At 32.5% G+C, this 24914-nt stretch overlaps 1 protein-coding gene and 1 long non-coding RNA gene across 3 annotated transcripts; both read left to right on the top strand.

Moving 5' to 3' along the window:
- The first annotated feature begins 2834 nt into the window (after positions 1-2834).
- Positions 2835-13286, top strand: LOC147408116 (disease resistance RPP13-like protein 4). 2 transcript variants are annotated; one of them, XM_086436991.1, is made up of 4 exons: positions 2835-2902; positions 2993-3063; positions 9438-12105; positions 12843-13286. In XM_086436991.1, exon 3 carries the CDS (start codon positions 9442-9444, stop codon positions 12088-12090), a length of 2649 nt encoding a protein of 882 aa, XP_086293117.1. In that variant the 5' UTR covers positions 2835-2902; positions 2993-3063; positions 9438-9441; the 3' UTR covers positions 12091-12105; positions 12843-13286. The 2 variants fall into 2 exon arrangements, with proteins under 2 accessions (XP_086293117.1, XP_086293116.1); XM_086436990.1 differs by lacking the exons at positions 2835-2902; positions 2993-3063 and adding an exon at positions 6164-6902.
- Positions 13287-20031: 6745 nt separating this feature from the next.
- LOC147408115 (uncharacterized) lies at positions 20032-23014 on the top strand. Its single transcript, XR_015175827.1, has 2 exons — positions 20032-20111; positions 22714-23014. It is a non-coding gene; the product is annotated as an uncharacterized LOC147408115 (long non-coding RNA).
- The last annotated feature ends 1900 nt before the right edge of the window (positions 23015-24914 follow it).

Genomic DNA, 24914 nt, shown 5'->3' with positions numbered 1-24914 from the left:
TGGAAATCTCTTTCTCAAAGGGCTTCCCCCACGCCAATCATTCTTCCAAAATCTAATTTTGTCCCCCTTACCTACTTTTGAGGTTAAAATCTCAAGTCCTTAGGCTAGTTTGCAAGATAGATTTGGAGAAAACTTACAACCACGTTAGTTGGAGCTGTCTTAAGAATTTGTTGGGCAGTTTGGAGTTTGGTCATAAGTGAATTTATTGGGTGATGAGGTGTGTTTCTTCCCCCTCTTTTTCTATATTAGTGAATGGATCCCCAGAGGGTTTCTTTAGGAGCTCTAGGAGTCTTCGATAAGGATACCCTCTTTCTCCCTTTTTGTTTGTGGTGGCGGTAGAGGTTTTGGGTAGAATGGTGGGAAAAAGTAGTGGAGAATGGAGATTGAGGGAGATTTCGTTCAAGTGCAGATGGTCTTCTTGTTACCTAATTGCAGTTTGTGGATGACACGTTGGTTTGACTAGAAGCATACATTGAGTAAGTGAGGTTCTTTGACGGTTTATTGTGTTGCTTTGAGTCGGTTACTGGTTTATGTGTTAATCTTAGAAAAAACAAGGTGTATTATGTGGGCCAAGTGTCAAATGTGGATCTTATGGCAATGACTTTGGGGTGTTATGTATGCGTTCTTCCTTCGTTTTACTTAGGCTTATCCTTGAGATCTCCTTGCAAGAATAGGAGTTTCTAAAAGTCAATGCTAGAGAAAATTGAGATCTTGGCAAGCAAATAACCTTTCTAAGGACTGCAAGCTAACCTTGATTAAGAGTGTGTTATCCAACATTCCAGTATATTATTTTTCCTTATTTACTATTCCTAGAAACGTGGAGTTGAGGTTGGACAAGCTATTTAGATATTTTTTATGGCATGATAAGATAGGAAAAATCAAACTTCATTTGGTTAGTTGGAGGAATGTGTGCTCTATCAAGAAATTGGGAGGGTTCAACTTCAGGAAGTTGGGGAGTTTGAATGGGGCTTTACTTGATAGCTGGCTATGGAGGTTTAGCGCTGAACAAGATAATCTAGTAAGAGGCTATTGATATTGTGGGTTTTAATGACTCCTAAAAATGACTCATGAAAACACACGTTTTTTACCACCTTAAATACCAAATCAAATGGTTGAGATTTGTGAGTATCTTGATAACACAAATCTCATAAATAATTATCTTGGGGATAAATATCAACCATTGGATTTTGCATTTAAGTATTGGGATCATGAGTTTTTTTCATGAGGCACTCTTAGGAGTCAAGGGATCATCACCCAATATACATATATATTGAGGTGTCTGGACCCGTAAAAAAATTAATTTTGAAAAGGGTAATTTACTGTTTCCTAAATTAAAATGATTACCGTGTTGTTTTTGTAATTTTTCAATTTTATTGTGCTGTTTTGATAATTCTCTCAATCTAGAATGTATAGGAAAAAACTAGATTTTTCATGGTAGTATTATAATGATAAATGTATCGCCACATCATCAACTTTTACTGCCACCACCCCAAGTCATGTAAATCAACAAGAATTAGAACACTTCTTGGGATGGCGTTAACAAAAGTAGGTGTGGTAGAAGCTCTCATTATAATTATGTCCTTAACGAGGATTTGTTTTGTCCTTATCTATTTATTTATTTATTTATTTTTATTTTTTATTTTAAGGGAACTGACTCCAAACCTAAATGCCTCATCTTCAACCTCTTGCTAAAACCCATTGATTTTTATCCAACAAACCTACAGTTATCTTTGTTTTGGGGAGCAGTTTTTTCTACACTGGTCTAAACCATAAAAATCTTCTCCTTCAACCTCAAACCTCAAGTATAAATATTTAAAAATTAATTATTTTTATCATTTTTTTAAAATTATCTGAATCAATCGTTTTTTTTTTTTTGGTAAATTTCTGATTAAATAATTATTTTTGAATTATTTCCATATTTATTTTATAAATAAAAATAGAAAACCACTATTATTGATTACATCCCAAATAAAAAATAAAAAATAATAATTAAAAGTTAGGGTGCTAATGAAAACTCTCATTATTTGCTAAATTTGATCTGTCTTTTTGTTAAAGATTTTATATGAATCTAATCATAATTTTAAACAGTTATTAGAATTGTTTGAACAAGTATTATAATGTTGAGATTATAATTTGAGCAAATCTTTATAAGGTTTGAAGAATGTGTTTTAATCTTTAATTGGGAGGAATAAATAATTTAAGAAATAGGATGTAATAATTCAAAAAAAAAAAATTGATCTTATCATATTTTCTTATATAATTATCCCAAAAATCAAATTATTTTTTTTTATAATTATTAGTAGGCAATTCAAATAACAAAAATAATTTTGGACAAAACTTTCCCTAGAAAAGTATTTGCCAGACAAATATTTTCTCTGCAATTGAACATGCCTTCAAATTTAAATAATCCGGAAACTCCGTCAAAGTCCCAAATTTCAAGGTTTTTTTTAAAATCATTTTAGTCTTAACTTTTGCTAAAGAAAAGTTTGTTGAGGTGGCCCCACACGGTTTGGAGAAAATAAAGAAAAACAGGAGCGGGACACGATGAGCATTTTACTTTTGAGTCTGACTAGCCTTACTAACATAGTTAGGAAAAGAGGCCTTATTAAGCCTCATCCACCGGCAAAGAGGACTCGAGATTTGAATAGACATTCCTCAAGATTCGTAAATATTTCAAATTTTAATTTACGTATCTCGAGGCCTTTTTTATATTATGGATTAGACTTAGTAAGGCCTTTTTCCTCACTATCTTAGTAAGGAAAGGGTTTCTCTTTTACGTTGACCCTATACAAGTTGCCACTCAGTTTTCTCTGCATTTCCATATCAAAAATTTTGTTGCCTTACCATTAATCCCCACTGCTTTGCTTTGCTTTCCCTCTCTTCTTCCTTAACACGATAAACTGTAAGTTCTTAGTGTTTTTACGTCTTTTAATTTCATTTTTCTCTATTATTACATCATAAGATAATTGTTTATTGGATGTTTTAATTTCAGAAACTTTAATTATCTAAAAGGATCTTTATAGGCCAAGTCCAAAAGAAGGAAGCTATTTATCATTTGCACTTGTAAGTCCTTTTTCTTCTCTCTCTCTCTCTCTCTCTCTCTTTATTTTTCCAAGCTTTTATGTATTTATTTCATTTTGTTTATTCTCTTCAAATCCAATATTCTTGAAATTAAATTTTTGGAAGATGGTTCTATAAATCTGATTCCACAGTATTTAAATTGACTTTTCTAACCTCAACCCACACCTGAGACTCTCGATCAAGTGGATGATTTTACGATTCTGAATTAATGATGAATATATCCAAATGTTTAATGCAAAAAACTACCCCAACTTCAGGTAACGCAACAGCCCAGTTGGTAAACCTTTTCTTGCTTAATATGCCTCCTCATCCCTTCAATTTATCAAATTCAAATTTCACAAATTATGTGGTCGTTGACTTAAATTTACGATTTAAAATGTCGAAATCAATGCTTGTAAAAAAGATTGATATCTATGATTGGACTGAAATATGTCGAGATCAACCATTTTGGATTATACAATGACTGAGATTAGTCATTTGTAATCTTATACCCATGATTTAGATTGTCCAAATTAACACTTACAAAAAAGATTGATCTCAACGATTGAATGAAAATAGGTCGAGATCTGCCATTTTAGATGAGAAAATGGTCAAGATCAACCATTTGTAGACTTATATTTGACGATTTAAATAGTTGAGATCAATACATAAAAATAGTCAATCTCAACAATTTGAATCAAAATAGGTTGAGATTAACTATAATGTCATCCAAAGTGTGGAGGGAAACATTGAGTCATTGATTTCATTAGAGCGTTGTGGTGATCATTTCATATACCCCATTGCATATTTAAAATGCCCCTATCTTCGACCTCTTGAAAATAGCCCATGGCCAATTTTTATATTTGTAATAGCAATTTGGCTGACCCATAGCTCAATTGGTTTGACTCATTGCAAAGCGACTTTGAGATCATGTTTACAAGTCCATTCCTTGGCCAATTTTTATATTTTTATATATTTTTTAACGATTGAATCTTATAGACAATTGTTTCAAGTTCACCTTACCCCAGTTATCATAAAAAATATAATAAATAATAAAAATGAAAGAAAAGTATTAAATAGGAGATGACAATAATATAAATCAAATAACTAATTCTTCACTGTCCATATTTTAAAAATAATGTATAATTTTATGTAAAATAAATATATAATTCACGTGTAACACACCAAAATTTTGCTTGTACATAAAAGGTCAAAAACAGTAACATGGAAGCCCAAACTGAGAAATACAAAATTTTCTATTGTGTTTTGTGTATATATTTGTTGTATAATATACACTAGGAAGAAAGTTTGAATGGGCATCTTTTGCACTATCATGTATATTGTTTTAGGGGCCTATTTGTTCTTCCAATTTAGTCCCATTATGAATGGATCTCAAAATTCTGTATCTTATTTGTTTGTATTAGCAAGTAGCAACTTCTTCTTCTTCCAATTTAGTCCCATTACATTTGGATCTCAACTTCTTATTTGTAGTAGCAACGATAATTGGTTTTTTTTACCATAATAATTAATCAGGATTGCACATTCGATGATACAATTTCATAAAATTTTACATTATTTATATATTAAATTGGCTCATTATATAGACATTCGTGTGTGTTTGCATATAGGGTCAGATTCCGTTGACTCAAGAAATATGACTTAAGGAATGACACAAGATCTTGACCATGTAAACACCAAATCTAACAGTTGAGAGATATCTCTACAATACATATCCCGATATACTAATCTCAAATATAAATTTCAACCTCTAGATTTTGTGCTTACATGGTCGAGATCTTATCTCTCTCTCTCTCTCTCTCTCTCTCTCTCTATATATATATATATATATATAGGACATCGTTCCGTAGACAACATTCTCAACAATGTTTTGTCCTATATGACAAAAAAGTTTTGGAATTGGCTGATTTTTTTATGATGATCTCTATGGTGTGGAGATCATCTTCACAAAAAATCAATCGATTCTAAAATTTTTAACTCTATGAAGAGTGGTTACGATTCTTCAACTTGTAAATTGGGGATATCAATTTTAAAATAGGCTGATTTTTTGTGAGGATGATCCTTTTACCATAGAGATCATCCTCACAAAAAAAAAAAAAAAAAAAAAAAAATCAGCCCATTCTGAAACTTTTAGCCCATGTAGAAAAAACACGTTGCCTAGATTCTAGACCGTGAGTATGATCTCTATAGTAAGGAGATCATTTTCACAAAAAATCAACATATTCCAAAACTTCTAACCCCATCAAAAGTGATTTACAAAAAAGTGAGTGGTCCACAATTATTCTACTTATTAACATAGGGCTAGAAGTTTTGGAATAACATGATTTTTTGTGATGATGATCTCCTCACCATAGAGATCATCCTCACCAAATATCAGCCAATTCCAAAACTTCTAACCCATGTAAGACAAAACACGTATGACGAAACATAGGGTGTCGAAAATGACCATATATATATAGATATGGAGACATTAGCATTGTCCACTACATTTACTTTCCAATAATATCTCTCATTTTACCTTTTAGTTAAAAAGACAATTGTATATTAGCCTTTTACATAATAAATGTTAAGGAAATTTTGATCTTTTTATTTGAATGCCTTTTCTATATATATATATATATATGGGAGCGGTTCAGCAGCCCCATCATGGTGCCCCATATGGTGCCACTCATTTTTCAAAACATGGGTTACAAGCTTTGGAATGAGCTGATTTTTTGTGAGGATGATCTCTATGATGAGGAGATCATCCTCACCAAAAATCAGCTCATTCCAAAACTTCTAACTCCGTCAAAAGTGATTTACAAAAATTGGACGGTCCACGATTCTTCAACTTGTAAACTAGGGTTAGAAGTTTCAAAATCAGCCTATTCCAAAACTTGTAACCCCATCAAAAATGATTTACAAAAAATGCGTGGCACCATAAGGGGCTGTTGAACCGCTCCCTATATATATATATATATTATAGTAAATACATTACCAATCAATGCCAACATAATAAATGCATTTATTAAGGGCATGATAAATGTATTTATTATGTAAAAGATTAACATACTATCTCATTTTTAGTAAAAGACAATATATATATATATAGGATGGTTCAAGGTACAACAATTGTGACAATGGTGTTTTGTAAATCATTTTTGATTGCATTATTAGTTTCAGAATTAGTTGATTTTTGGTGAGGATGATCTATATGGTGAGGAGATCATTCTTACAAAAAATCAGTCCACTCTAAAACTTCTAACCGTAGGTCAATATTTTTGTAAATCACTTTTCATCCTTACTAAAAATCAGCTTATTCCAAAACTTCTAACCCATGTAAGACAAAAATCATTGCCACAATTATTGTCAATTGTTGTCATTTTGGCAAAAAAAATTAATTTTGAAAATGGTTTTTTCTTTTTTCCTAAGCGAGAAAATAATTTAATTAAAGAATAAGGAATCGTCGAGGCATATCCCATGTTTAGACATCAGAATTGGGAACCCAATTGTTGACCCCAATGACATCAGACCTTCTTCCAATCAGCAAAGAGAGTTAGGAAGAGCCTTATTTGAGACTAGCGAAAGTAAGGAGGAGAGCTTCACTGAACGTAAGCGAGGTGAAGGTGTTAGATCAGGGCTAGAGAGAGTTGTGAGATCGTCAAACTCAATAGAGCCAGGCAGTCATATCCTCTTTGCTTATTCGCTTTGGCTAGCGGGAAGCCATGCTTCCGTTTGCTGGGCATGGACCTACTCTACTCCTTTATAGTGTAGTTCTGTCAAGTACTGTCACCGTCTGCCCATGGTGTGTAAGATGGGGGCCCTTCTCTAAGTAGCTCAAGGAGGTACTGTTAATCAAACCAACCACCGATGAAACTTTTCTAGTGACTTTTGGTGATGCCTTGCCTAACTGCCAGTAGGATTTTTGAGGTGGTTTTATTAAAAACTATTAGTGGTTTTAGATGGCCTCTAAAATTGTTTATTTTGTAGTGTAATTCGAAACCATACCTTGTGCCATTGATATTAGTAAACAAATTTAAGAAACCTTTAGAAAACAAGATAGTCTCCCCTTCGTGCAAATTTAATCAAACTCACTTCTTTGATTACTAAACTCACCTTCTCCTCTCTCTCTCTCTCTTCTTTGGATTGGCTAGGGTTTACCATCTTGATGGATTAAGACCTACCACACTAGAATGAGTGCTCAATGTTTTGGTCGATTGCTATAATATGGGTGACAATCCATTCTTAATAAGGATTCTTCCTTATTCTAGCACTTTAGGGTTTGCCAATATATTAACATTCCTTTTGTACAGGCACTAGGCCTGATAATATGACTTGCCAAGGAGTGATTGTTTGTGCACAACCCAACACCGTTTTGACATGTGGAGCTGATACATAAGTAATAAGAGAGAAAGTTTTCTCCTAACCACACATTGACTGCCCCAGAAATGTTAATTAGTATTGTGGGATGGGATCCACCTGGATTATCATACTGGCAATCGAACACCACAATCTTATAGATTTCATGAAAAATCTCATGGTAAAAAAAATGAAAAAAGAAACAAGAAAAAACAAAGTTTTTCGAGTTGATCAATGGTATTGAAATTGGATTGCTACCAAGAACCCAAATTTAAAATTAAAATACAACGGTGAAAAATAATTTTTTTTTTAAAAGTCATTGAATTTCATCCTCTACAACACTGTTGTATTGGATCATATTTTGAATGCCACAAGGTGGTCTTTTTAGGAAATTTTGGTTTTTTACTTTGAGCAGGAGAGAGAAAACTTCTCTTAATATTGCTTATGTCATCAACACCACATGTCAAAATAGTATTGGCCTGTGAGCAAACAATCACTCCTCGCCAGGTGGTATACTCAATCGACTCCCTAGCATGGACAAGTTCAAGAATCGTAGATCTATTCGCCTCGAGATACACTTTTTTAAAATGTGGAAGTGCAATCGTGTATCCCGAGGCTTACAGATCTATGGTTCTCGAACTTGTCATATCAGGGAGTCGATTGAGTATGCCACATGGCGAGTCATATTATCACGACTCTTTTAGGTATTAAGGAACTGGTCAATTAAATCTCATGTCAACCCGAAGCTGAACCCTTTGTTTCCAATATAGTCTTACCTGGAGATCTTTTCATGTCTCATACCTTATTGATCATCTCATAGATCAACATAACTTGATTATAGATGTTCCATGGAAGAAGGACCACTTAGGTAAGTGGTAAGACCTTGGGAGGATGTCATGAAGGTCTTAGGTTCAAACCCCTACTTATACTAGAAAAACAAAGCAACTTTGAATCCACCACCTCAAAGTTGCTTTGCAATTTGTCAAAGACTGACATATGGGTCTAACTTGAGACTATGTCAAGATATTGTTTCCAACTATGAATTGGTATTATAATAGTGATTCTAACCTATTGCAAAGTCACCTTGGTCAAAAGATAGGAATTGGTATTATAATAGTGATCAACTTGGAGTAACTTGATCTGGGACCTTTCCCTCTCACTCCAAGTTGTGGCCACTACACATCGGGAAAAGGTCCCTTTTGATATTGCCTTGCATCTTGAAGTCCAAGCCCAATAAGAATACTAGACATCTCACAACATAGATGATTGTATATGAAAGATGGCGTGCCTTGCAGTTTGTCCATAATGGCTTTGGACACAATTTTCTCAATAGTACTTCTGTCTTGATTAAATTACATATTTTTATTGATGCATGGTTCAGTAAGTTCTAAAGATGTACCATTGTGGATTTTTTTTTTTTTTGGTTTAACAAGCAAGATTAGTGGTCAGTAATAGTAGATGAAAGCAGGTTTTGAACCCAGATCATGGTATCAACACTCAGCCTGTAACAAACTTAGCAAGTTGGCGCCTTCTAACATTGTGGATAGGCCTCTTGTTTAGGGATATACAATGATTTCAAAGAGTTTGATGGCTTGATCACCATATGGCTAATTGACATCACGACTTTGGCCAATCGACCACTATATAGCAATTCTTGGTCCCTGATGGACAACTATTGATATATCTTGAGAAAATATCATTTTTTGTCATTTTGCATGCAAATTCACTGATATTTTAAGTATTACTAAGCTATTTCATTACAACCGACATTAGATTTTCTATTACATTGCTCACATGATATGTGTTAATTTGTAAGAATATTTGGATTCTCTAAATACTACGGTCAATATTTAATAAATTGGCCTAGATGCCCTGCACTTTTAATACTTTAGTTTTCTTCTCTATCATTGGAACAACTACAAGCAAAAACACTATATTGGGTTTTTTTGTTATTACTTTTTGTAATTTCCTAATTTTAACTTTGAAATGGTTGTAATATTTCAATATAAAAAAATGTGCAGGGAAATGGTGGATTCGGTCATCAATGTTCTCATAGAAAAATTGGTCGAAGGCCTCCTAAATGAAGGTTCTCATGTGCTTGAATTCCACAAGCAGTTCAAGACTTTAAAGAAAAAGCTTCAGTTAATGCAGAGCTACATTGAACATGTGGAGGGAGTGAGAAGGAAGGACCACAATAAACTTCTTAAGACTGTTGCGGGACAATTGAGAGAGTTACTATATGATGCAGAGGACATTACATCGGATTGCATGTTATTTTTAGAAAGAAGAAAAAGGGCCTCGAAGTTCAAGCATTATTGCTCTCCTTCATTCTGGAAACTCCGTTATAGAATGGGAAAGAAGCTTGGTGAGATAAATCAAGACATACGAAATCATTTGGAGACGATGAGTTCTTTCGTTAATTTGGCAACTCTTATCCCTCTGAACCAAGAACAATTGGGGAATGATCGACCGACGAGATATCCAATTCTAACGAAAGATATTGATATTGTAGGCATGGATAATGATGTGAAGAAAATTAAGAAATGGGTCTTAAACCCACCACAAGGGCCCTTGCACATCATTGGAATAGTCGGTATGGGTGGGATAGGCAAAACAACCCTTGCCCAAAAGATACAAAATGATGGTGATGTCAAGCATTACTTCGATCATATCTTGATGGTGACTGTCTCGCAAACTTTTCAATTTGAAGAGTCAATCAAGGCTATGTTGAAAAAAATTAGCGGGCCCAGAGACTTCGCAAACATCAATATTCAGGATTTACTGCAGGAGCTACAGAACATAATGGAGAGGGAGAAATGTTTGGTTATCCTAGATGATGTATGGACACTAGGCTCATGGTGGCAGAGTTTGAAGGTAGTTTTTGATCACAGCAACAGTTGTGTCATTGTCACAACCAGGAATGAAGATGTGGCTCACTCAATGGGAGTCACAGAGACACGTACACATCATCCTCATCTTCTTTCTAATGAGGACAGTTGGTCATTGTTCACAAAAATAGCATTCCCAAGGGAACAAGGCCAATGTCCGAATTCAGAGCTTGAGCTTATCGGTAAGGAGATTGTTGGTAGATGTGGAGGGCTTCCATTGGCAATCTTAGTTGTGGGGGGAATGATGATGAATAAAGGAAGTTCGACTAAGGAATGGAAGCGAATATCTAAGAGCCTACGCGAAGAGTTCGATAAGAAAGATGAACTATTAATCTTTCCTATGTTACAATTAAGCTATGATGAACTTCCTTCGTATTTGAAACCATGTATGATGTGTTTGGTTGTATATCCCGAGGATTATAATATATTTTCTGAAGATATCATTTCTTGGTGGATTGGTGAGGGCTTTGTTCAAGGGAAGCAAGGAAAGACTGTATATGATATTGGAAATGAGTATCTTGATGAATTAATCAGACGATGTTTATTACTTGTTAATTCGAAGGAGTTTTATGGCGCAAAAGGTGTTTGGATTAGAGTACATGATATGGTAAGAGAAATGATTAGAGGGGTCGCAAAGGAAGAAAATTTTATTTGCATAAATGATGGGGGGAAGTCTTCCTCCATCCAAATCCAATCACGTCGAATAGGTATGGTGATGAACACAGATATGTATCTCTTCATATCTGTGGAGCATACCAATTTCAAATCATTGCGGACTGTGATAGGGATTGATTTAGATGAGACTGAGGAGTTTACTCTAAATCTGGAATCAAATCTATGCCAATTAAAATGGTTGAGGGTTTTGGATATTTGTTTTAAGGATTCATCATCTCAGAAGACCCTTAAAAGAGTAGATTGGTTGAGTGGGATAGGATCACTGCAACACCTTGTTTGTCTTCATATAGAAAACTCCCGATTAGAGAGACTTCCAGATTCTATGGGAAATCCTCAACGCCTACAAATTTTAAGCCTAATCAATTGTCCTAATTTAAAGAGATTGCCAAAAAATATTGCATCCTCGGAGAAATTATGCAAATTGAGTTTAATAGGTTGCAAGTCTTTAGAATTTCACCCCAATGAGATTGGAAACCTTCAACAACTGTGTATATTCTCTTTTAATGTGAATTCTAAAGGCAAGGATGGGTTTCGCATTTCTGGGTTGAAGAAGTTGACTCAAATCCGAGAACTTGAGTTTTATATAGATTCAGAAGATGGAATAGAAGAAGGGGAGCTGAATGTGTTGTCAGAGCTCACACAATTGGAGTGGTTGCGTATAGGATTTCTATTTTACTTCGACAATGATGTTGATGTGGAGGAGGAACGACTACGACTGGCAAGGAAAGTAGATCATCAACTACCCTCACCTCTTAACCAGCTGTCAGAGCTATATCTTGAAGGCGAAGTAGGAGAAAAGACACCTATTTGGCTCAATCCACACTCTCTTCCCAATTTACGGTATCTTTACATTGGCTGTAATAAATATCTCAGGCATATGAGTCCAGAATTCTTTGGAGATGATGAGGATTCTAACAACAATAATACTACTACCGTCTGGAAATTGGAAGTCTTAGTCCTTGGCCTCCTATACGAATTGGAGGAGGAGTGGCCGAGAATGCATAAGGCAATGCCATTTTTAAGACTCCTAACAGTTTATAAGTGCCCAAATTTGAAAGGACTCCCTTTTGACTTGGATGAAGATGGTAACGGCACTTGCAGGAAAGATTAAACTATTCATTTTGATGTAAGTTAAGTTCCCTCCTTTCATATGTTTTTTTATTTTTTATTATTAATTGTTTCCATTAAATAGAAGGTTAGGATTAAAGAAGTTCAGATTTCCTAGAAATAATTAATACTATCTTTCTAGGGATGACTCCATTTTTCCCTTAGTTAATGAAAATTTAGTTAAAAATCGCTAATCCAAATTCAAATTCCCATTTTGATGGATCAGATTTCTTTTAATGTTGGGTAGACACCATTCATTTATCATTTGGATTTTATCACTTCTTTTAATTCTTTTATTTTTATTTTTTATGTACCCATTCAAAGCTATTTTTCCTTGCTATATATTCATATGTTCCACAAAAAAATGAGCACATCATCTTATTCTACTCATCGCTATGAGCTAGCTCTTAATATTCTTCATTTATCCAACTAAAATATGTTCTTTAATCATATCCAGACTCATGGATTTCACATGTCATCTCCCATAATATCGAGTTGTTTTGTCTCAAATGAGTCATCTTGTTAAAATCATTTTGGATAATTTTTTAAAATAATTATTATTTTTCTATTATAAGCTGGATCAATAGATGTAGCTCAATCATTAAAAAATATATATAGATCATATAAATAATGTAATAGGATTCGTATAGCTGACTCCAAAATTTTGGGATGAGGTTTTGTTGTCGTTATATTTGATTGATTTGGGATAAATATAGTTGGTGATGGGGATATAACTTTTGATTTTTATTGACCCAGATGACTAGGCGTTGTGTTTGGTAATGCTGGCAGCTTCTATGATTGGGATTTGCTTCTTGGAATTGCTCTTGGGAAAAGCGAGAAATAGCATTTTGGTAAATTACTTTAGTGCTGTGACGTGTGTAAATTCTGGAATAATTGCTTGTTGAAATTTATATAACTATTGGATTCTATTAAAAATGATCAGAATACCTTTAAATGTAACTAAATTAGGAATCAGTTTCTATGTTTTAATCATCTCTGGCATATATTATATTTTGATCATAATAATAAAATATTACTAAAAGTAATTTTTTATATTTATATACCAATATATAGTCAAATTCATTTACACAAAATATAAATTATTTTTAATCAACCCTAGAAACCCTTCTCTTCCCTTAATGTGATTTATTGTTCTCCTAAATATAAATAAATAAATAAAAGGAAGATGAAACCAAACCAGTAGAAGTCCTCCACATGAAATTCAAGCTTGGATTGGAGGTTTACAACAATGCCTTGAATGAAATTGCATTTAAACCTACAATTTTTTTAGTAGTTGCATTGTAGATCCCAGGTCTTCTTATAAACCGCAAACAGCTTCTACAAATTAAAGAATAATTGTACCCAATCCTAATCTTATTTCAAATCCAAGGCTTCATGAAGGATTTCAAACTAGTGCGCTGGTGTCTTTTTTTATTGGCTTCGGATGCATTTGGCCAAGTAGGGGCATAAAATGGTTTTGACAAGTGTCGGACCTGAGTATCAGATCCATATTCAGATCTGAATTTTTTATACTTTTACCTCGATTCGGATCCTGATCTGACTTTGCTTATGTTAACTAATACTATATCTAGATCTGATCCATGTCAAATAATTCTGTAATGTTTAAGATTTTTACCTGTTTAACTTCTTTGCAAACTTATTATATTGTAGAGAAGGATGTTAAATAAACAAAAATTATAGTTTTCAAAGCAATATATTTGGATCCGAATGGTCAAGACAGGGGCGGAGCCAGGATTTTCATGTAGTGGGGAACAAACTACTTGTGTTTTATTTTGTCAGAAGTTGAAGAAAATGATATTTAAGTTATTTCCAATTAGTCTATCAAAGGAGTCCTAGTCAAGACGCAAAGTCATCTTAAAAAAAGTGAAGGAAGGTTTTCAAGAATCGGAGAGAGGTGAGGAGGTAGGGGCAAATGGGGAGGGAGTGGGGCATGTAACTACTTGTGTTCAAAAGTCTTGTGAAAGATACAAGAGTAAGCAAATTGGGTATGTAATTTGTGAAAGATAAAAGAGTATTTGAAAGTTCAGTGGGGACAATTGTCCCCCACTGACTCCTAACTAGCTCTGCCCCTTACTCAAGAGAAAATCGTATTTGACTAGCATTTGATTCGGATACACTCTAAGGATCCAAATCCGTTAAACTCAGTTGTGACTATTTACCTAAGTTGTCTAACATTTATGTTAATTAAACCCTATGATGTTTTAATGATGATGAAGACCCATTCCTCATGGTTCATATAACTTACATGAGGAATGACTTTAAATTTGTAACTATTTTAACTCAGTAACTACTTAGTTCTCAAATATGTTTAGTCGAATTATGTAGTCGCAACTCTTTCAATTACCATATTTTTCCTTGGTGATGGAACTTGTGTTATTTGAGTAGTCTTGACATATACTCTTGTTGCTTAAATAGCTTTTTATAATTTTGCCTCTTTAGTCATTGAGTAGATCGGTCTACTGCAATTGATTATGATAAAGTAGAGTTGGCTTTTAGAGCCAAACCTATAGTAAATTAATTGGAGGGGTCAGCCAATGAGCTTGAACCTCATTGAGCAATTGATAAGAGGGTTGGTCAATGTGGTTGAACCTCATAGAATAACTGATAGGGGGTCGGCCAATGAGGTCGAACCTCATTATGCCTTTTTTGAATTAGGTTTATGGGTCAGATCAGGTTTAGGTGGACATGATTGTCTTAATTTAGTAATTTATTAATCCTTAAGAAGAAATATTTTTGGTTCCTACAATGTCGCATCTAACACCAAAGGATTGGTGAGATGGTCATACCACGCCTCACGAAAACAAGGTATTGAGTTCGAATCACCCGCTAATGGCCACCCTCGGGGATTTATCCCAAAAATTATCGGGTGCATGTGGAGGGGGTAGGGGATTGCACGTGCTCGAGGAATAGTTAGGTGCTCTAAGAGACTCGGATAAAAAACAATGGTCTCTTTATCCACTCCCCTTACATATATTTGGGCAGAAAAATGGAAAAAATAGCTTCAAATGACCTCTTCAAATATTTTTCCATCACAATCTTCCTTAATTTCTAACCCAAATTTGAGTTTGTTTTTGTACAAGAGAAACAAGTCTTTTTCCACCTTGAAATCCTATTATATTACTATATTACTACATCAATTATTTAGATTTGTGTCATTTATCTTATTAATGGCACCATTAATCAATAATTGATAGTATTAATTACAAGTCTTTTTAAAAGTAATTTTTGCAAAAGAGGGTGAGGTGATCAATTACAACACCTTCCTTGTTTTTTTAAACTTCCTCATACGATCTTTCTTCCTTGTTTTTGAAGATAGGGAGGATGGAGATTGTTAGAGGTGCTATGAGCCTATTTGAATAATTCAAAACAAATAGAGTACTTCTAAACATATGACATTTATAGGGGCACTTTATTCCACTTATTTTAAATGAGATGAGTTCTTTTAAGGAATATGAAGGGTTGAAATGAGTACTTCTAAACAAATTGATCCAATCTCTAGGAAACAAATTTTCTTAAAGCTTTCTTCGTTGGTATATTTTATTAGTCAAGCTTTGTTGTTATCTTCCCCAATGAAGTGATCGAGCTCATATGTTCACACACAATCCAATCGTGTAAATGCAAATTCAACTGTCTAGAGAGATACATCTATTTTTGTGATATGTGATAAACAAAGATTTCCATCATTGAGCCGACCTAACAAATAACAAACCAACTAGGTATGCAAATCGATCACCAATGAAAATGGTTCAATCATGTTTGCAAATTAGTGAAGAAAACAGTCCACAAGAATAGGATTTTGCAACATGAATAATAATCTAAAAATATGATTAGAGGATCTTGAACAAGCCTAGAAAAAGGAATTACCCATTTTTTGTAGCATCAAATCAATCCAAACAGGCCCTTAGAGAGACAATCTCCATGTCGAGGATGCCATCCCTTGATTTTAACAAACCGGATTGGAATCCCTTGTATTTCAATTTTGTTAAATCTTTAACTTTCTTAACATTTAAAAAAAATAAATAAATTAAATGTGAAAATATTTAAGATTCTTACAAGGTTTTAAATGTTTAGTTTTAGGATTTTTAATTAGTTTTAAAATTTGTTAAAAAAATTTAATTGGTTTAAGAGTTTGTTAATATTTTTAACCCTTTGAAGTTTAATTGATTTAAAGTTCGATTAATTCAAGGTTTAGCACTTCTTTTTGTGTGTACGTGTTTTGAAGGGTATTTTGGTAATTTTAGGAATTTACCCCAAATTAACCTATTTCTAATTGTAAACAGCTGTTTAAGTTGTTTGAATGAATTATAATGATTTGTATTGTTGACGTAATAACTTGAACCAACTTTTCCAACGTTCTAATGGTGTGTTTTAATCTTCAATTAAAATAATTTAAGAAATTATGATGTAATAAGTTAAAGAATAATGATTTCAATTAACTCACAAAATCGTAGATCATTTGTCTTTGAATACATAGAATCATAAATCTTTTTCTTGTGTATCCCTAATCAAAGTGATGGGGTGTTAGATTATCACCACTCTAAGTAAAAATTGAGGTGCCAATAGAAGTTTTTAGGAAACTTATTAGTCTTTTTCATTTTAAATTTAAATAATCCGGAAACTCACTCAATAGTCCCAATTTCAAGGTTATTTTAGTAATTTTATTATTTTATTCTTTAACTTCGAAAGAAAACTTTAATGAGATAGCCCCATTATTTTGACGGGACAATAATTGAATCACCCTATACAACTTGCTCCTCAGTTTTCTATGCATTTCTATATCGAAAAGTTTTGCTGTCTTTTCATTAATCTATTGCCCTCTCTCTGTCTCTCTCTCTCTCTCTCTCACAATAAACTGTAAGTTCTTGGTGTTTTTATCTTATATGTTTTGATTTGATTTTTATTTTCTGTTATTACATCAAGAGATATTGTTTATTGGATGTTTTAATTTCAGAATCCTTAATTACCTAAAGGAAAGCTATTTATCATTTGCACGTTGTAAGTCTTTTTTTTCTCTCTTTAATTTTTTGAAGTTTTTATGTATTTTGTTTCTTCCCATCAAATCCTATATTCTTGAAATAAATTTTTTGTAAAGAATTTACATGTAAATCTGATTCCATGGTATTTAAATGGACTTTTCTAACCTTAACCCACGAGTCACAACGGATGAGACTCTCCATCAAATAAATGGCTGAGATAAGAGGAAAAACACAGATTTCACAAAAATCCTTAACATTTCAACTGTGAGAATGATGGAGAGCCTCAACCCCAGTGGTTTTTCTAATTCCTTGATAAAATTACATATTTTTAGATAAAATTATCCACAAGGTTTTTGGATGATAAAATGATTGAAATCGATCATTTGTAATCCTATACTGATGATTTAAATTATCAACGATTGGATCAAAATAGGTTGAAATCAACCATTTTAAATGAGAAAATGGCTAAGACCAAGAATTTGTAGATCTATATTAACGATTTAAATTATTGAGATCAACTCATGAAAATAGTCAATCTCAATTATTTGAATCAAATTAGGTAGAAATCTACCATAAAGTTATCCAAAACAGGAAGGGAAACGCTGAGTCATTAATTTGGTGTAGTCTAAAAAGATCCTCTTATGGTATTCTTTTTAATTAAAATACCTTAACTACCCTTACAAGAGCAATTTTAAATGTATATGGAAATCCCATTTTAATAAGATGTGGTCCCCCCAAGTTTTGATGAATACTTTAGATACCCCCCTATGTTATAAAATTGATGACATACCCCTTGACCCTACTCTTCTATTAGAAATTAAAGAATAATAATTAAATGACCCTAGTCATCCACTTTTGTCCATGTGTTTCTCCTTATGTATTGAAAAATTAATTAATTCTATAATTCAACCTCAAAAATAATTAAAACTTTTTTTTTCTTTTTAAAAGCTACTATGAATTCATCAATTAACCATGTCTAACTAGTAAATGAAAGTGAACATTAAAAAAAGAAAAAAAAAATTAACTTATCCAACTCACATCAAGATTATATCATATATATATTGAGATTTTTGAATGGGAAATAACATTTGAAGAAACCGAGTGAATCGAACTAAAACTGATTTAGCGAACTTTAGAAAACAGAGAAATGAATATTTTTTACATATGCCTACAAATCATATTCATTCTAGAGATCTGAATCACTATGCTCCAATGGGGCATATGAGAGCAGGATGTGGATAGCCTATTTGAATCAATTTTTTTTATTACAAATAATACTACCGCAAAAGTTTCAATGGAAATTACAGGACCAATCATTTTGATATAACATTCAAGATAACGGTAGAAAGTCACCTAAATCTTAGATACTAAAAAAATTCTGACTTTTGTACAAATTATGATCGTTCATTTTATTAATATAATATTCAAATAAACTCATAAAACTATCAAAATACGCCATTTTCACACTAAATTACGAAATACTAAAAAAAAAAAACACTATAAATAATAAAATAAAAAGTCTGTTTTGGATTAATAGATCCAAAATTTCTATAAAATACCTAAAAAAGAAGAGGAAAACACTAATGAAAGTTTCCCAATTGCTCATCCATGTGATCTCTAAAAAAGAATATATATATATATATATATATATATATATATATATATATATGTGGGTGGGTGGGTGGGTGGGTGGGGATCGGGGGACATAAATAAAAACATATGTAAAAATAATCATTTTTTAAAATATGGGTTAAAAGTTTTAGATTGAACTGATTTTTTTTTTTTTTTTTTTGTTGTGAGGATTATCTCTATGATGAGAAGATTATCCTCACAGAAAATCAGTCAAATCTGAAACTTCTAAATCAATCAAAAGTAGTTTACAAATTATAGATAAAATATCGATGATCCATATACTAAATCATTTTTTATGGGGTTAGAAATTTTAGATTAGGCTGATTTTTTTTTTTTAAAGAATAATCTTCTCATCATAAAGATCATTCTCACAAAAAATCAGGTCAATCTAAAACTTCTAACCCATATTTTGAAAATGATTGTTATTACATTGTTTTTGCATATGTTTTTACTTATGTCCTCTCTCTCTCTCTCTCTCTCTCTCTCTCTCTCTCTCTCTCTCTACACACACACACACACACACACACACTTTAAAACAAAAGAAGAATTTGCGAACCAATATGTACCCAATAACTCTTAATTAAGCTTTGAGTATTTGGGCATAACCTCACTTCAAAATCACACAAACATCATGGCTTGTTCCCCTGTTTTAGTCCCATTATGAATGGATCATACTCAATATTATGTCTTGTTTGTATTAGCAACTTCTTCTTTTTCCAATTTAGTCCCATTACAATTGGATCTCAAATTCATTATTACGTCATATTTGTAGTAGCACATGATTTTAAATCTTGTTTCAGATCGAGATGACTCATCTGATTTGTCTTGGTATCGTCCACTAACGAGACAAATTGACAAGCCATCTCAAAACCTGATGTGTTTTTCAAATAAAATGAAAGGCGTTCATCATCGAATGAAACAACTCAAATAAATTGGACGACCTAGTCTTGTTCATTGATGAGACGAGACGTTAAACGAGTTTTAAAACCATGTGTGTGCATAAAGAGTCAGGTTTTGTTGACTGAAGAAATATGACTTAAGGAATGACACAAGATCTTGACAATGTAAACACCAAATCTAATGGTTAATATTTTATGCACATCTCAATAATACCTATCCCGATATACTCATCTCAAGTATTAAGTCTCAACTATTAGATTTTGTACCTACATGTTTAAGATCTTATTTCCTGAGTCAATGGAATTCACCTCATATATATACACACACACGTGATTCCAACACTTTAAATACAAAATCAAATGGTTGAGATTTATGAGTATAAGATTTCACTAATGTTCTTACGTTGTTTCTTGTAGTAGAAACCTATGTTTCTCTTGCTTTTGATCCAGAATGTTTATCAACATTTGTCTTCAATGCCTCTTTTCAACTATTTCGGGTAAGCAATGTGAATCCTTTTGTTTTGCCATTCAATTCTATCTGGAGCCAATCTTTTATTAACATGTGTGAAAATTTCTTTCTACTAAGATATTTTCTTTAAGTTTGGTTCTGCCCTTCATGAATGTAAAAACCTCCATTGAATTGTCTCTGGCATCCATCATCATTTTTTTTTTCTTTATCATAGTAACAAGTAATTTTTGTCTGCTTTCTTTTCTCTCTTATTAGAGTTATTCTTAGCTTCTATTGGATGTTGTCTGTAAAATCTCGAATTTTTTTATTCGTATCTCGAGAAAAAATAAATAGTAAAATTTTGATAAAGTTCTAAAAGTGGGACTTAGGGATAAACTTTTAGGAGGTTTCTGATCATTTTTAATGGAATCTGACTTTATCATTAGATTTAAAATGATTGAAAAACATACTTTAGCCTGTAAATACGGTCAAATGCGAGTCTGAACACAAAAATTACAAAATCCTTAATTATCGAGTCGGACCAGATTAAAATAAAGATTTTTTACTAAAGCAAGAATTTTTAAGATTCGATCATACCATTGGGTACGTAATGAAAAATTATTAAACATAAACATTTATATGTCATTTTTGGAGTATAGAAAGTCGAATTATTGTCAAAAACGAAAATAACGTCAATTTTGGGGGTCACCTCAGGTCAAAAATGTAAATTTTGTTAAAGATAGAATTTATAGAAATTAACCACACCATTAGATTCAGAACGAAAAATTAGACAAAATAGAGTATTCATTTGTCACTTTTGGAGTTCAGATGGTCAAGTTATCATCGATCGAAACAATAGGTAAAATATCGATTTCATCCCAAGATTTATATAAATAATTTTTTTAATTTTTTTCACTATTCACTTTTGTTTTAAACGACCCAAATCAGCCAACAAATTTTTTTTTTAAATTTATTTATTCTTTTATAATTTTCAAACTTAGATATTTCGTGAATGGACCGTCATTGACTTCCGTCGCAGAAGGAAAAAAGATCCGTAACCTCGACATCTATAAAATTCACCCAAGATCTATTCGTTTTATCTTCTTTTTCATCCCGTATCGTAAAAAATCAGCCGTATATATATATATATACAGGAGTTTCAAAACTTCGACCTCGGATTTCGCCTATTTCGGGGTCAAATCGTCCTCCGTCGCAGAAGGAAAAAAGAATGATGGCATTGAGATCTTAAAAACCACCTGGTCAGATTCAAAAATCAGTCACTTCAAAGTCCGATCTATCTCAATTTTTGCGTTATTTGTCTCGATTTTCACGCACGCGCTTCAATCATTTCGGGCCAGAACTTGCATGTTTGATATGTTTAAACTGTATTTTATAACAAAATATACGTGGATAGGATATATCATCAGATTTTTTTTCGTCAGGTGGGTCCTGAGCACCGCTCGGACTCTGTTTTGATATAAGTTTTGATATTTTTTCAATGTTATTGATAAAAATGAATTTTATAGTTGAAAAAATGATTTAATATTCAATGAACTCAAATTGAATTGATGAATATCAGAAAGTGGATATTTTGTTTGAAACATTGAAAATGGTAAAAATTGAAAAAAGAAAAAAAAGGTATGAAACAATAAAATCTCAAAGTCACACCCGAGAGGTGATGTCTGCATTTTACATTGTTGTGTTGTGTGTAGGTTGGTGAATGGATATCTAGGAATAATGTTACTGGTTTCAGGTTTATTTATTTTCTGTTAGCGCGATGAGCTGTTTACTTTTTCGTTCTGTTATTTATTTTAGGCCAGGTGACCACACTTACATGGTAGGAAACTTGATATTCATTCTCAATCTTGTATTGTTAATTTCTCTTTTGTTTTCAAATGAAACTAATATATATATATATATATATATATATATATATATATATATATATATATATTCTATGTTTGAGCTGTTAAAGAGTTTGTGAATGCCTGAAGGGATAATACGTCATATCATCCGGAGTGGTGTACTATCCTTAAATGTACGGTAGGGACCACCAAGCTCATACGTGGTATGAGACGCGTATGAGAATGGAGTCACAATTGGAATCACATGCACGCCTGATAGGCATAGACGAAGATGATTAGTCAGTGATCACTAACAATCTATAGTAATCGAACGTTTTGACACATCGAAAAGAGATCCATTGCTTACGGTCACGTCAAACGACTAGCCTAAGTTGGATAAATGATCTCACAAGTGTGGTAAATAGCAACCAGCTACAAAATTAGGAACTAATACTTATTATGAAACATCATGTCCACCTTGTGTATTATGTATCTGTTGTCTTATTTTGATATATAAAATGAAATGTATGTTTAATGTTTTCATTTGATCAATTAGATTTGTATAAAATGAAAATGTTATAGTGAGTATTGTTGATTGATGTAATGTGAGTTTTAAAATATTTAGTTGCTCATCCTTGACTATATGTATCAGTTAATCATAGTTTATTCTATAAAACTTTGTATGTGTTAAAATAATTTAGTATGCTTATTCGTTCATGTTAGGAGAAGTTATTGACAAAAATTGTTTGTTTCCCTATTGGATAATTATTATTACTCACCATTTTCTTTTCCATTTTTGAGTTTCAGATCCAAAGCTTAGCGAGGTAGGTGTAGAACACGAGTGAGAATCATTTGGTGGGTCAGATAGACAGTCAGAGTCTGTCATTTGGTGAGTATTGGGGTTATACCCCCTAGTGGTGTCGATTTGTCCAAGAGTATTATAGATTTTATTTTGAGCGATAGGACTTTTGTTAGAGTGAGAAATTTTTGTATAATCCCATATATAAATTTTTTTTTTCGCACTTTGATCTATCGTATGTCATTAGATATATATAGGCTTCCGCTTGTATTATATTTTGTATGTATATATGCATGATTGTATGTCGTTTATCAGGTGTAGATTGAACGCCTTGGAATGCTAACATAAACAAAAGGAGACCATGCCGAAATTTCAAGGTGCCACCTAGTGCCTCGAGATTTGACATGGGACTTTGTGTTAGCGTTTGGCGGGGCTCCACATTGTCATCTATGAGTTATTTTCTAGTTTACCAACTTGACATCCATCTTTACATTCTTACACATCAACTTGACTTAATATTTGGCTAAAATGCATGTTCTTAAGGTCTGTGTTCATCAATCTAGTTCTTCCATCTAAATCAACATCTTTTGGGATGGAAATTTGTCAATTGATGCATTTGAATAAAAAACATAGAGCTGAGTAATCATTAGTTTTAGTTTTTCCTAACGATCAACATCGTTACTTAACTCTTCCCTATTTTGAATTAAACAACGTTATAATGACTGATGATAATGTATATATATCTATATAATAAAATACAAAAGTCCCACAGTTGTTACAGTTTTGTGGGAGATGAATTTCTCATCCAGCTACAATTGTGTGGGAATAAACATTCTATCGAGCTATAGTTTTTGTGGGACAAACTTTTCACATCTTCTAACTTTATTATATTTTCTTTTTTATCCCTTTAACCCACTTTATTTTTTTCATATTTTATCCTCTTAACCTCAACTTTTTTAATAATACCTCTCCAATTTTATTTTATTTTTTCATTTATTTTATCTTAATTAAAAATACCATTAAGGCAAGCCTTTTTAACTTACAGAAATGATAGAAAAACTTAGAGAAAACAAGAAATTTGTATCGTTTTGACTAAAATATTTGAAAAAGTATCCAAATTTAGTTAATATGGTGGATATTGGAAAGAAGTCTCAAATGGACATATTTACATAATTAAGGACATATGCGGGAGGGTTGTGATTTGTGTAAGAACAATTTGTAATGAGACAAATAAGTTTTTTGTTACAGTTGATTTAAATGAAGAACTTTGGGTCCGTATATTTTTGCTCGAGTCATAAATGAGTAAATGTTCATAATCAAGAGTAGGTCTCGTGTGTATGATATTGATTGATATAGTGTTAGTTGATTAAATTAGAGAGAGATAAAAATAAAGCTGGAAAGTTCTAGAACTGCTTTGGAATTTAAGAGCTTTAGAATAAGTAAACTCAAGAGAGTACGTAGAGTGCTACTTTAGTAATAATGATGCCTACGAATGAATGTTTAGTAAAAGTAATGGTTAAGTTAAGAAATATCTGGAAGCGATTATTTTGTTACTTTCGATTCTCTTATATATAGATGGATTGATTAAGGAATATGTGCCCACGAAGTTATAATTGGGCAAAACTGAAGTTGTGTGTTTTTGGAGTATTAAGGGTTTGATGCATTCCAATCAGATAAGAAGACTACTAAGACCATATATATCTTATAGAGTTTATTGTGGGATGATCAAGGAGCAATATATTTGTGGATTGAGTGCCGCAGAGATGAGAAGGATACTGGAAATGATTAAGAAAGATACAAGAAATTATTGCATTCTTGAAAAGTTTGGAGTAACCCTTTTATTGATTTTTTATTTTTGATCGGTAAGTTAGGAGGAACCCAAATCAGTGATAGATTAAGGGATAATCGATTGAGATGATTTGATCATATGCAATTAAGAAAACTTCAATTGGAAGGAATGTGGGAGTTGAAGACTCTAAAAGAGTAGAAGAAAGAAATACATTTCAAAAGAATGTGGATGAAGATAGTGAAAATGAATATGAATATTTGCAATAACATAAAATATGGCTTTTGTTATTATTGAATGGTGAAACAAGATTCGTTTAGCCGGCCCCACACTTTTTGAGGTTACAGTTTGTTGATTACTGGCGATGAAAGTTCTTATTATATTAAATTGAATTTGGATGAGGATCCCATCAAACACTATGTG

This window comes from Akebia trifoliata, chromosome 3, assembly GCF_017979445.1.
Source record: "Akebia trifoliata isolate Shusen 1 chromosome 3, ASM1797944v1, whole genome shotgun sequence".
Taxonomy (NCBI): domain Eukaryota; kingdom Viridiplantae; phylum Streptophyta; class Magnoliopsida; order Ranunculales; family Lardizabalaceae; genus Akebia; species Akebia trifoliata.
This window is presented reverse-complemented; position numbering and strand designations above follow the sequence as displayed.